At 33.9% G+C, this 15,025-nt stretch overlaps 1 protein-coding gene across 1 annotated transcript; it reads left to right on the top strand.

Annotated features, from left to right (window-relative positions):
* The first annotated feature begins 58 nt into the window (after positions 1-58).
* LOC130630216 (small integral membrane protein 7-like) lies at positions 59-14,679 on the top strand. Its single transcript, XM_057443619.1, has 5 exons — positions 59-218; positions 12,748-12,789; positions 12,867-12,916; positions 13,363-13,453; positions 14,498-14,679. The coding sequence occupies exons 1-5, from the start codon at positions 193-195 to the stop codon at positions 14,511-14,513; spliced, it is 225 nt and encodes a 74-aa protein (XP_057299602.1). The 5' UTR covers positions 59-192; the 3' UTR covers positions 14,514-14,679.
* Positions 14,680-15,025: the final 346 nt, after the last annotated feature.

Consider the following 15,025-nt stretch of genomic DNA (forward strand, 5'->3'; position numbering starts at 1 on the left):
CCCGGTGCTAAATGAAGTAGTTGCCCTCGCGTGTAGCAAACGTGCTCCACAATTTCGCTTCGTTCGTGAAGCTCAATTGCTTCGCAAAAAACCTTTTTGGACAGCGAGGAAGAAGTACATGTAAAATCAAAGCAGGAGCGGTCTGGCAGCTACGTGACTATTATTCCCAATTTGGTAACGGATATTCGTAGGATGATATCGGATTTAATAATTTGTTGGTAAGTGCTAATTTTTTGTAAAGACACTGCATACGTCCTCATTTACGATGAAAACGTCCTCAACTAGGAATTAAAAAAAGGTTGCGAAGCATTCTCGCAAAATTTGTTCATCAAGAACCAGAGGCTGATACTCACAAGGGTAATTTTTATTTTACCGAAATACCTCTGGTATATAGCTATTTTAGGAATTTTTAGAAAATGTGACAGGACTACGTGCTTTTTTTGTAAACAACTTATAGCTATATAAGGACTGGACCCAAATATTTTTCCGATGAATAGGAACAAAACTGTTTTCACAACTAACAACTGGAGTCTGAATTTTGTTAGAAAATATGAACAAACCAGAATCTGAATTTCTTGCACTTCTTTTGAAACTACTGTAAAGTTTCATAGTGAGAACAAAGTAGGACTGAATTCGGAAGTTGTGTAGGCTTTAAAACAACGCAAGAACAAGTCAGCCGAAAACGGGTGCAGAAAATAATAAAACAAAATCTATCTTCTGGAAATTTTAATTGCGGGGTTTTAAACATTTCTGAAAAGCATTCTAACAATACAAAACATTTGAAATTAACTTCCATTTTTTTGTAAATAAAAAACGCGATTTTGAATCCAATCTTTTAACTCACAAAATAATAATGACAGCATCATATATAGGATTTAATTTGTTTGTTTAATATGTCTCGCACATTAGATTACATTCTTGTCTATATACATTAAACTTCCAGCCTTCAGAGACGTAGCTAGATGACCTTAGAAAAGCAAAAAAACTCGATAAAAACCCATAAAACGACAAAAATTATTTCAAAACATCATCCATGTTACAGGCAAAATCACACTGAAATTTTACAATTTACAATATATAATTGTTTTTATACATAGGAGTGCACACACAAGGCCTAGTTTCCTTTTTATAAATATCTGTTTGTCTGACTTATTGTAAACAAAAAAACGTGTTTTTATTATAAGAAACATGATCATAAGAAACACCAGGCTAATATAACAAGAAATTTTAACTGTAACTTTATAAAAAACAAATTAATAAATCAACTGATTTTGGATGAAAAAATTTTCGCAATTCCTTTTAAAGTGAGTGGCGAATGCCATTCTTCTTATAAATTTTAAGTCTAGTGTGTTTATTATTGCAAAAAATAATAAATGAACTCTTCCCAAGGTTATTTTTTTATTTTGTTCCAAAAATTCGAAATTATAAAAATAACCCCTGCCACAATAAAAACTCAAGAAATTTAGCATTTGACAATAATAATAATGCACCGCTAAAAGTTTTCCTGAGACTGAAATAATCACACGCATACTAATCTATACCATACTGAACAGAAAGTTACTAAAAACACAAAATTTGGTTAAGTCTATTATGTGGTTTACATTCTTAAATGGTCATTTAAGAGTAGTTTTTATGTATCATATCTTAGCTATACCACCTAATTGTAAGCTCATAAAACACAATGGAAGAACATAGGGTAAGATGTGTAAAGAAAACGATGAAGCCCTAAATTTTTTTATCTTTTTAAATATTTTTATATATGCTCAAACTTAATCTCGCAAAAACAATAATTACATTAACAATCGCCACCATTATCGAACAAAAGTCCACTTGGTGATTCGTGACTTCACACGTTGTACATAGCTCACTTCTTAACAAATTTATTGTGAGGTTTAAGTGTTGCAGAATTTAACAACATGCGAAAGTAGGTCAGACATGTCAACTCACACACATTGAGCATGTGACACACGCATTTTCTTTACCTCACACGCCGAAAGAATATTATTAAAGTCACACGCATTTCTTTTAAAAAAGCGAGAACCTCTATTTCTGCAAATTCTTTTTTCATCTCGAGTCTCTGTATGATAAAGAAAATCGATTTTGTCTCTTCCATCTCAATTTCACCCTTTGTCTCACTCATCAAATCGATTTCACCCTTCGTCTCAGATCTTTTTCTATGTACACCAGTTACGAGTTTTCTCGTCCAGCTGTATTCAAAACTGGCGGGTTAAATAATTGTGCGAAAGTAACACCCAATTTGCTATATTTCCCAAATAGTAAAATGGCGGTAAAGGTGTGCGGAAGTGCATTTTCCAACGACCTATAGTGTCTAATTTTCAAAATTTTCCCTATGGCGCCAACCTGGGTATAGTGCCTCCAGGAGATAGTAACAATAATAATTGTCACGCATTAGGATTTATAGAAAGTTGGCGTCTCTGGTAGGTAAACAAAATAAAAGTTCTACGTAAAGGCACTGTTTGATAAAATAGTTCAGATTTAGAACATATATCAATAAAAAGACGCTAGTATCAACAGTACAAAAAAATTTTCCACAAATGAGCAAATATACCTTAAAGAATGAAAAGGTGTATTTTCTCGTTAGTTTTGGATTGGCGACTTAAATTTATTTCCACAATGCAACAAAAAAGAAGCAACAAAAAAATTAGTATATATAATAAAATTTAAAAAGAAAGAGTTTTGTTTAATACTTGTGGATTTAATTTTCTTCTTCAGAGACTGTAGCTTGAGGTAGCTAGCTAATGATTCGATTTAAGGATGACAGCAAAAAATATTTTCCATAGTGGCCTCAGGCACCAAAAAGTAAGTTAGTTAACTAGCTACATCAAATCAAGGAAAAAATGTGAAAAAACTTTTAAATCATCCATACCTTCGCAACTCACTTTTCTTCTGCTGCATGATAGGGATACAACAAACGTCAATTCAAGCTGATAATTTGGTACTTTAAAATCTTCTTTTTAATGCAGCCATAAATATAACACGTTTTTGCGCATTACAAACATTCAGATTAATATAGGTACAAGCTTTTCAACTTAAAATATGAGAAAAAGCATGCCAGCTAAGCCATTTATTATCAGGACTTCATATAAACTATGCATTTGTGTTATCTCTGTAAAATACAAGATAATTCAAATTAGCTGATAGCCGTTTTCTGATTGCTTCAGTGTACTTCCCAGTCTTTCGCTTCCTGCAAACGGAAAATCGGGAGGGGGGGGGGCATTCGAAAGACGGGGGTAGGTGGGTACAAAGCCAACTTGTTGGCATTTTAAGCTGACTTTTATTACAGCTGCTGGGTCCAAACTTATTTGTTCTAATAAAGAGAAATATAACCTGCTCTTTTGTGAAAAAATATCAGTCATATTTCCTTACTTGTATGATTTTTTTCTATCAAAATTTTGAGAATTTCAATAATTCTTTTGTTATACCTCGGCTGTAGCAAACGTGATCTCCAATTTGCCTTTGCTCGCGAAGCTTAATTGCTTCGCAATAAAGTAAGAAAGTTGTGTTTTTTGGGGGGGGCGGGATGGGATTCAATATGGGCGAGTAAGGTTACCATAGCCCCTGGTTAACCCAAGCTATGTAAGGCGGACGTCACAAGTATCTGGTGTTAGAGTCATTTGAGCACAAAAAATAAGTCAGTCAAACAGTCGGCGAATGATAACTCAAAAATTCGAAAAATTGTATCCAACCATTCAGCCTTCACCGGGCGCCATTACACCACCAATATTTAATGATAACTTGGGCACCTTGTTTAAATAGAGTAATAGCTGTGGGGAGACAACAAGCATATAAATTTTTTTTGTCATTGTAGCTTTGCCGACTTATACAAACATTTCGATCAAAAAATAGGGTTGGTCGGGTAACTCTAACACCAAATATTTGTGACGTCCGCCTAAGGGAAATTGGAAAGATGACATACAGTGTGGGCCATTGGATGTTGCAAGGATTTTTTTGCTACAGCGTGGACCCTAATTCTGCGGGTCTGCGTAGCTGAAAATGAGCATTAAACAGTACGGCACTTTTCCCCGATCGGATGAGTGTCCCCCGATCAAAGGAGTTCGAAACTTCCAAATTAGTTGAGACTTACCCGGATCAGGTGAGTACTTTTTGTGAAAAAAATTGTCTTGAAAAAGGGCAAGCTTATATGAAGTCATGCGTGTATTTCGCGCCGATTTACCTTCAAAAAAATTCAGCGTGCCGTTAGGGTTAGGGTTAGAAATATGATACCCTATAGCTAGCTTGCCGTTAAAAAAAGAACACAAGTAAAATGCTAATAAAAGTTACAAATAGATTGGCCTGAGCAAGTAGAAGACACAAATTGTGTTATCATCAAACCCTGTTAATAGTTGAGCTAATTACAGTTCGATTATTTTGTTAAAAATGTAAAAATGTCAAATCACACAAAGACATAATGTACGCCCCCGGATTACGAATGCTAATATAATGGCTGGCTAGGCAGGCTGTGATTGGCATTTTCTTCGAACTTTTGTGAATACAACATTGACTAGGCATGGCAAAAGAAAAAAGTCTTGACATTTATTTAGAAAAATGTTATTAAACTTGGGAATCCCAAAATTTAGTTTCCACAAAATTTTATTTCATTTGAGAACAATAACAACTTTGCCACCAGTGCTATTTGCATGTCGGGTGTGATGACGAATGATGTAAAAGCTGGTTGGCCCCGATTATGTATGTTTTATCTATAAGTGAGGGATAACGTACATAAGTGTTGCACATAATCTGGCCTGCCCCAATTATGTTCGTTCTATAAGTGCCAAATAATATTTTTGACTGTCGTACATAAGTGCCAAATAATATAAAAAGTGTCGTACGTAAGCTGGTCTGCCCCGATTATGTTCGTTCTATAAGTGCGAAATAATATTTTTTAACTGTCTTATACATCAGCCGGCCAATCCTGATTATGTTGCCCTAATTATATATTTTCTGCTCTGTTTATAAACAGGGCAAGCTGCCCTACATAATCCGGGCGGCGTTCATAATCCAGGCAGAACAGGAACATACAATAAATGATTGCAATCACATAAGGGACTGCAGCGTAATCAAACTTGCTTGTAAATTCTTTTTCTGAGAGAATAATCACTATTTTTTAGCATGCATAATATACAAATTACGCTTTAGCCAATCATATGCAAAAAATATGTACAGACACCACCAGACACACGTTCCAAGCTTATGCAGTGGGAAATACGACCAGTGATTGGCTGACAATGGAATCCACCAACTTACTCCTGCAGGGAATTTGTAAACTGAATCCTCGAGGCATAGGAAAAAATAAGTCCAGAAACAATAAAAACATTATTTTAAGTCATGCATGTTAAACCTATATACTGATGGGTCAGAAGATGAATTAATCCATTTACCAATGTATGGTGACACCAATTTTTACATATTGTAGTGTCCACCTATTGGCCCTTACCAATACACTGTCGATAAAAATGGATGCACTATATCTTAGAGCTGAACACATTGTCAATAGAAACGAAACACATGTCCAGTCGATTATGAACGCTAACAAGAAACGTGCATGCCTGTTTGTGAAGTCGTGTCCCCATGGACAAGTCATGGACCAGTTCACAAATTATTTTGAAATACAAGATCATAGCAAAAACGCTAGAAACAACAACAACAAAATTTCGTTCCTAGCATTAACACTGAGTATGGTAGAAAAACGTTAGTTTAATGGGTCAGTTGACATGTCATTTCTTTTCAAAGTTCTTGATCCTCTTGTACACAAGATTACTGATTTCAGTAGCATGAATGATATCTTCGACTACATCTTCCTGTAAATACAATTGACATGGGGGTGTCATGGTGCAGGAGCTATTGATGTTGCACCCGGACATACTTTTTTTCTTTGTGATACACAAGATTGGTTGTGTTTGCATAGAAAAATCTTTGCAATGACTGCTCAGCTGTGGTGGGATGCCAACTAGTGGGGAATGCATGTGGGGGATGGCTTTTAAAGTGGTTAGCCCAGAAAATCACAAGAACCCATAGTTACTGAAACAAAAAAAGAAACAAAAAAAAGATAAACCTTAGACTGCCTCAGCTCAATCAAAGTAACAATTTATAATCTGTAAAAATTGGAAGTCTTAAAAATATTTTTCCTATATATGTTAAGGGTGGCACTCAAGGACTGAAATATGCTAATATCAGCAGTAAAAATCTGAAAATCACAAAGCAGAACCACATTTTTCCGAAATTGCCCAGGATTCTTTGTCGTTGTCCATTGTATGGCTAGCACTGAAACTTGAAAGCAACGCAACTAAACTTCTTAGTTAAAAGCTGAGGAAGTGTGCTAGAGAATGTGACTGGCAACTTTTTAAAGCTCCGAGAATAGCTTAATCCAGTAACTCAGGAACTATGATAGTAAAAAACTTTTAGGTTTTATTTATCAAACTGAAGTCATAGGACTTTTACTGGTATAAAATGACACCAAAATGGACTCAGGGACTGATCGGTTTAAAATTATTTTATAATATGTTAGTAAAAATCTTTTTATGTGTTTTTGTTTTCCTGCAAAAGAAGTTGTTGCATAGATTCCATGACTAGAGGGTAAGAACGAAACATTTACACACTCTGTGGGAAAATCTAAAAATTTCTCAGAAAAAGAAATCTGAAAAATTATAAATCACAAAATCGCAAAAGTTTACCTTGGAAAATATTTAATTTTAGATGAGGCGAAGTAATCCTCGTGAAAATTTTTCTGATGTTCTTTTATAAAGAAATATTCTGTATTTCCTATATCGGGTAACTTGATGAACAATGAATTTTCTCGCAGGTGTTCTCAAATATGTGTAGCTATAAGGCTAAAAACTGTGATGTATTTTCGTCTCATGTTTTGACTTTTGACCCAGCTAAGATTCTCAGCCTTGTCCTTTCGTATTTAGTTTGGCTAGCTAGCCATAACGAAAAAGTTTAATATTCAAACTGGACCCATTTTACTTAGTATTAACTAAGAAGTTCTAGTTTAATCCTAATGGTCAAGGTTTTTCTCCTTTGTAAACTTTCTTGGTAGTATTTCTGTATAAGTACCAAAATTTATGTTAAACTTCTTGTGCATGTGAGTGTAATCAAAGTGCTCTGTACTGTCATTGGCCCACTCCTTACGAATGACACCATGTAACAAAGAAACCGTGCTTTGCTATTTTCCACATACCAAGATTTGGTTGTGATAATATATCAGAATTAATTGTGTTTAAAGAAAGCAGACTTCCATTACAGGTCACTTCATCTGGAAGATTATTCCCCCCTTTGGCAGCTCTAAACACGAATGCTTTTTTACCAAATTCTGTGTTGACCAAGGGCAATGTGAATCTGTTTTCAGAAGCTCCTCTGGTTTGATGATTATAGCAGTTTTTTGCCAAAAGTAATTTTGAATGCATGTAATCAGGTGCAACCTAATCCATGGATTTGAAAACTAACATTGCATCGTTTTTGATGAGTAAATTATTCAATGAATATTCACTCTCTTTCCTATGAGACGGACACATTTTAATCATTTTTCTAGTTTTCCCAACTTGGGGTGGCACAAGCTCATGCTGAGGAGCAGTAGTTAAAAAATGGCACTTAAAAAATTAATGCACTTGTGCTTAAATTAAAATGTTTTTGTTGTGAGGTGTTAAACAAGATGCAATAGTTCTAATTTTAAAATATTTAAGATTTTTCTATTTATGTCATTAATGTGGCCTTCCCATTGCATTCTTTGATCAAATATTACCCTAAGATATTAAACTTTTTCGCTCTTTTTTAAAGAAATGCCCATATAGTTGATAGTTTAATTCTTTTAATGTTTTTAAACTTGCTGTGGTTGCCAAAAAAAGTCAGTATTAATAGCCATTTTGTTATAATTTAGCGAGAGGTTGACTTGGGAAAGTTTTTACTCGACCTATAAGATAAGGGTTCAGTGTCCCAGTTTTTATGGAATGAAATAATTATTGTATCTAGATGGTGGCAGTTTGAATCGATGACACATTTTAAATCAACGATATACAAAAGAAAACCAGGGGCCTAATACAGATCACTGCAGCATTCCATAGGTGTGTTCATGGAGCATATATCTAATATTGTGTCGTTTGCAGCTGCATTCAGCCCGTTAGGTAGGATTCGAGCATCTCTGATGCCAAAACACCATAATTTTTTAACAAAATTTTATAATTAACCAAGTCAAAAGCTTTTTTAAGGTCAATGAGCACAGCACAAACAACGTTTTGTTGATCGAGCTCAATAAGAATAAAATCAGAGACATCAAGACTACAGCAGTTTCTGTGGAAAAGAGTTTTCGAAATATTGTCTGTCATTTAGGAGGTTGTGTGCAGAAATAAATTAAGAAGTGTGCTCATGCAAGAGTTCTGATTCAGTGCCACTGCTGGTTGGAGTAAATTTGTTATTATTTTGAAAAGTGCCCTCTTGTGTGATATTTGTTGCATGTGCGGGAATATGGTAGGCATGATCCTCTTGCATGAGATCCTCCAAAAAAATTGAAGCTATTTATTATTTCTTTTACGGTTTTTGGGTGGATTGTCAGGTAGATCGCTTTTCGACATTGTCTTTGTTTGTTGTTTTGTGGCTTCTATCCTGAATTCCGAAAATCAAGTATTTTATCAAACGTGTATAAAATTCCGCAAATTTGTCATTTTCGTCCTAGCGGGCGGTGAGAAACGAAAAACGTAAGAATGTCAAATTTTCTTCGAGCTTTGAAATATTCATTAAACATTTTGAGGATAAAGTCATAATTCATTTCTTCCGCTTCTGGGAACTCAAAAGTGTTGTATATGCCCTTGGCTGGCTGTCCTATGTAGTGGAGGAGGATAGAAGATTTTATTAAGTCATTCTTACAATCCGATTAAGTGGCTTGTAGGAAGATTTTGAAGTTATTTCTGCAAACTTTCCACGTTTCTACCAAGTTCAAAAATTGAGATTTATGGGCTTCAGAGGCTTGAGGCATTCCATAAGTATGAAGTAACAACAGTAAAAAACCTCTGGATATGGATTAACCACTTTTTGACACCATGTAATAAGATTAGAGAGCTCTTGTCGTATAAGAAGAGATGAAGGCAACAAGAAGAATTCTATGACATTACACAGTTCTTTTTTCTCCATAAGAGGGAGTCTATGTACAGTGTGTATCATGATCATGTGACAACTATTTCAAAATGTAGCGCGGTAGTGTAGCCAGCATTCACACACCCTTTCAATTATCTCTAGGACTGTCTGTCTAGTTTTGCCCAACTAGAAAACAGCCTGCCCACAACTAATTAGACATGAGCCAACCGCTATCTACTCACGGAGCTACTAATTTCTATTTATCAAATTAATCTTTCAATTATGTCTGTGTCAATTTTTAAAAAAGGAGAATTTATGACATGGATATTATTTGTATTGATCATTAGTTTAGTTATATTTGTAATAGATTATATTTTGAGAAAACAGCACACGTTTTCTCATTTTCATGATTTATTCTCTTCCTCCAGACAATTTTTTGTCTTCTTTAGTCCTCTCCTCTGGACACTGCATATGTCCACAGTTGAGCCTGGCCAATCTTTAATGTATTTAAGTTCAAAACAAGGTGTGTCAGTTTTCGGGTCTAGCCCATCTTACATGCCTAACTTTAGTCTGGGAAGTCCTTAGACTGACCCAAGTTTCAGATGTTTCTAAAAAGTGTCAAGTGTCAACAGTAGGGCTTTTCCCATCTTTACACAGTTTTTTAAAGCGTTCTTTTTTTCAAAATCTTGGCCTGTACCAACTGAAGACTAATTACAAACATTTGTCCAGGGTTGGACCGGACCGGGCGTGTCAATAGATTGGCCATCCCAAGGTCTTCTAAATTGTCTGATTTGGATATTGTAAAACTAATAAATAGTTTAAGCACATTGAAAGTTCATTTTTTTAATAAAAAATACTAGTTTATGATATTTCAGGTTTTCTTTTTTTAGACAAGGTTGTAAAACATATGTTAAGTATTGTCATGTTTTGTCAAACACACACTAATAATTAATAAAATTTTAATATATATATATATTAATATATATATATATATATATATATATATATATATTATTATATATATATATATATATATATATATATATATATATATATATATATATATATATATATATATATATATATATATATATATATATATATATATATATATATATATATATATATATATTATATATATATATATTATATTATTATATATATATATTATATATTATATATATATAATATATATATTATATATATATATATATATATTTATAATCAACACGTGACCACGTGACCGCAATTCTAGAATTGTGTTGGTAAATAAAAAATGCTACTAGTTTATTATCAGACCTAAAAAGGATTTTATGCTTACATATACTTATTAATTTAGTTTTAAACAAGTTTATTATGGCGCTGTAGCTTTGTGGAAGACCAGGGTTCGATTCCCCTTGACGGTGATTTAATATGGGCGAGTAAATGTGAACATAGCCTCCGTTTAACCCAGCCATGTGAGGGAAATTGAGGAGATAGCACACTGTGTGGGCCGTTGAATGTTGCAGGGAATTGTTTGGTAGAGCATGGGCCCTAATAATTGGGTCTGCGTAGCCCAAAATGAGCATTACATCATTGGGGATTTTCCATCTAAGCCATAGCCCCTCCTAGAAAGGATACCTGTCACTCTTCCTTGCTCTCGCGCTATTTAAAAATATCTAAGAGGGAAAACTGATGAGTTTAGTTTACTAGCCTATGGCCCCTCCTGGAAATAATAGACAGGGTTATCCCTCGATATTTGTAAGGCTAGCCATATAAAATATGCACATCTCATCTACCATTCTACTGTGAAGTTCTAATGACTTGGTTCCACAACTTCCTAGAAACCGTGGTCACACAGCTGTGATAGGCGTTCTTGCTAAAATTGGTCTTAAAGGGAACCCAAGGTACAAAATGATGTTGGACTTATATTATAGAGCTTAACAAAATTAGCTAACAAGTCTTTTTAAATTTTTTAAAAAGCTCTTTTCGTTCTCAAGATATTCACATTTAAAGAATTTCAGATTTAATTATGCTGCATGAATTATGATCTCATATTTCAGTAATAGCAAATTGAACATTTTCTTTCATCAGTAAATTTAGACCTGTTAAGAGGTGTGCATTCAAACTTTATCAATGCATGGATATTATAAAGGTTAATTGATTAACATAATTTTTTTTGCCAAAATGACACTCGCTTGCTCGGCCCAGGCCTCTTATTTTTTTGCTGACGAACTCATGACTTGGGATCTGAACATATGGGGCTTATACAAGCCTACCCACAAAATTTGATTGCAAAACAAGTGGCAGATCCCAAGTCATGAGTTCGTGAAAAGTTGTCTGGGTATTTGCTTTTTATTGAAAATCTTAATTGTTTCCTGAGTATTTGAACTTGAAAGTTTCACAAATTATGCGTCAACCTCGTCCCCAGGTCATCTTGTATCTTTCTGACATCTGAAGGCAATACGATCTTGGTGAAGGCTTCTCGTTTCTGTGCTGCAATTCGACGAAGTGACATCACTAATTTATGTGTTACGCGGCGAGTTGCCGTAACTGATGGTAAATGATCACTGCGCTAACTAATGGATTTTTTTGCCGGTTTTTTATACATGTTGACCGCTTCGATAAATTATTTCATAGTAAAAGCAATGTCATGTTACATCTGGCGTGCAACACTAGATAAAATTTTCTGTTTATACTTTCTTGTCACCGAAAAAAATTGCATTTCAGTTGTAAAAACACAAATAACAAAATACTTTTTTTAAAAATCAAACAAACTAAACCAGGGCCCTGTTCGTACCGCCGTCCGAATATCAGAAAGATGCAAGATGCCCTTGGAACGAGGTTGATTATCAATGCCATCATGAACTATAACTTTGAGTAAAATGTTGTATTTAACACTTTTGCGGCATGTAGGGTTAAAAATGTTTTTGATCATTCAGTTTGGCGTTTTGAACATTGCACATAAATTTTAATCGACCGCCTGAAAACGGTCACATTAGCGGTGAAAGGACTGAAGTCTCGACTCGCTGCAAACGTCTACCATATTTAAAATGAGTGGCGAAGAATGACGGAGTTAATTAACTCCATAAAAAAAAGCATTATCTCCATCAACTAATGCGTACACTTAGTCCGATGAAACGCTAGTAAAGAAAAAAAAACATATTTGCCGAACCCGCGAAATGTAAAATAAAGCTTTATTCGCGAAAATTTGTTACTGCGAAAGTTGAAACTTGTCAGGTAGACAATTCTTACGCAGTTTCGCGGAAAAAACTTTCGCGAATTTCGGGGGTTTAAATATTTCACACTAGAAAATTCTCGCATATGATAAATGCATATATTCAGAATTTCGTGTACAGCCCGCTGGCGGTCGCCTACCCACGTGTTTTACACTGCACTAGTATTTAGTTACTATTACGCTCAATGGAAACAATCGCATGTTTTAGAACTAGTTGATGACGTCATAATTTCGCATACTTACCGAAACTTTTAAGACATAATCTCGAGAATCAGGAAAGATTTTTACCAAAAAAATAAAAGATTCTAGATAACTTTCAAAGGCCTTTTATATAACTCAACTTGATTGTCCATTAGCTTTAAATGCTAATGGACAATCATTTATTCAATTGGTTTCGTGATAACGAAGAAAACTACTTATACGTAATTTTATTTTTTGTTTTTTAGCACGCTTTTTATCAATGCTTGTGCTATTCTAAATTTTAAACTGTAAGTATTTTATTGACATTATTATTTTTTTGAAATACAGAGATCCTTTTTTGCTAACTGTTGTGCACGCATTTTAGCAAAAAGAAATCAAGTGGCGAGACATTTGGTGAAGAAGAGAGTAGCGCTGGTATGTATTTGTTTCTTAAAAAATGTTATTGTGATATTTTATATGTTAGATTTAAACTGTGACTGGAGGTTATTTAGGTTTAACTGTCTATTGAATATTTGTGTGTTCTGCGATTGAATTTTATACAGGAGATTTTGGTCGTAGAAAAACCGTGAGAAAAAGAAAAAGTTTGTCTTAAAGATGGCTTAGATAAAACATTAAGAAAATATTATTCAAAAGTTGATCGTAAAAATGTATCATGTTGTTTCTACTCGAGCTTAAATTCAGATTGCTGTTTGAATACGTTTATACACTTTTTTTATACACTTTTTTATACATTTTTGTTATACACTTTTTTTTATAGGACTTTTCTAATTTAATACAGCCAGCACATCAGAATTGCAAACTGATGCTGTAGCTTTTTACAATGATTTCCATGTTTACCATTCTGTGGAATTATCTTTTAGGTGATAAGATACGTGAATTTCTGGTCAATCTCAGATATTTCCGTATCTTTATTGGGCTGTGGAATGTTGTTATAATGTTCATGATGTTTGTGTAAGTTTTGATATCCTTAACGTGTTTGGTTTAATGTCAATATTTGGACTATGTCTATACAATGTCATCCATTTTAATTCCATCCTACTTGTGTTTACACGCGCCTAGTCAGAAGGTCACGTGATATTAATTGCGGTTCAACAAATACTTTCTAAAACCTCTTCTATTTCTGTCCCCTTTAGGCTAATTTACTCTTCTTTAACCTTTAAGCTAAATTCCCTTTTTTATTTTAATTTTTCCTATCTCGAACTGTCAAGCCACCTGAAACTTTAGTTCATTGTATATGCAATGTAATTCAAAGCAATTTCATCTCAATGTACCTTCCCTCTAAAACATCCCATTTTAAAGTCACTTCTCATTGTACCTTCCCTCTAAAACATCCCATTTTAAAGTCACATCTCAATGTACATTCCCTCTAAAACATCCCATTTTAAAGTCACATCTCAATGTACATTCCCTCTAAAACATCCCATTTTAAAGTCACATCTCAATGTACATTCCCTCTAAAACATATTATTTTAAAGTCACATCTCAATGTACCTTCCCTCTAAAACATCCCATTTTAAAGTCACTTCTCAACGGCAGAGAGCTTTCAAAAAAAGTATCAGAAATATCTGAATTTTTCCTCACTTTAGCATATTTCTATACATTTTTTATAAGAATATGCTTATAAGAATATCAGGCTGAGATTTTAGGTTAAAAACAATAGGTCTTTTGTTTAGAACAATGAAAAATGACCAGTCTGGTTAGAAATTTGGTATTTTATAAAAGTGTGTATTGAAAAGATAAAGGAATGCCTTAAAGGGAATACCATAGCGTATTTATGTAAATTTATATGGTCCACTAATATACACAACATTTTTGGGGATTTATTAATTACTAAGAACCAACATATCACACTATTCCGTACGTGTGATTAAAAAATCATGTTTTTCCTAATTCACGTTAAATATGCGTCCTCCCCCCTGCTTTTTATTTTTTCAATTTTTTCCAACCCAACCAGAGCTTATTTTGACCCCCTGCTTATTAATTTTTTACTTTTAGGATATTCTCTGGATAATGGGCGTTGTTTATCATTCGTGAAGAAACGTTACCGATCAATACTTATTACTCATTTGTAGAGTTTTATGACTGATCTTGCGCTGGGTTTATTTAGATGACTTGATTTAACAAATAACATTTGTATTTAGGAACTATTTAATTTTGTATAAAGTGTATAAATGGAATATTGTTGTTCTATTTGTTTGGGTAAAGGAACATTGAAGCAGCCCATAATAGCGACTCATGCAATTTTATCACAAGTTTTATTTTATTTATCATGTATCTTTTCAATCTTGGACAACGCATTTGAGACAAAGCCTGTATTTTCGTTATTTTTCAAGTATGTACTAAAGTGTAATGCGGACAGTGTTTTGCAGCAGACGCCTGCACAACGAAATAATTCACGTTGGCCGTGATAACGTCCGCAGCAAGCACATTTCAATTCGCATTTAACTAAATAACCTGAGATCTATGTATCCTAAATCCACTGTAAATATTGACAAGTTGAAAATGCGCGAATGTGACATAGAA

The sequence above is a fragment of the Hydractinia symbiolongicarpus genome, chromosome 2, assembly GCF_029227915.1.
Source record: "Hydractinia symbiolongicarpus strain clone_291-10 chromosome 2, HSymV2.1, whole genome shotgun sequence".
NCBI classification, from domain to species: Eukaryota; Metazoa; Cnidaria; class Hydrozoa; order Anthoathecata; family Hydractiniidae; genus Hydractinia; species Hydractinia symbiolongicarpus.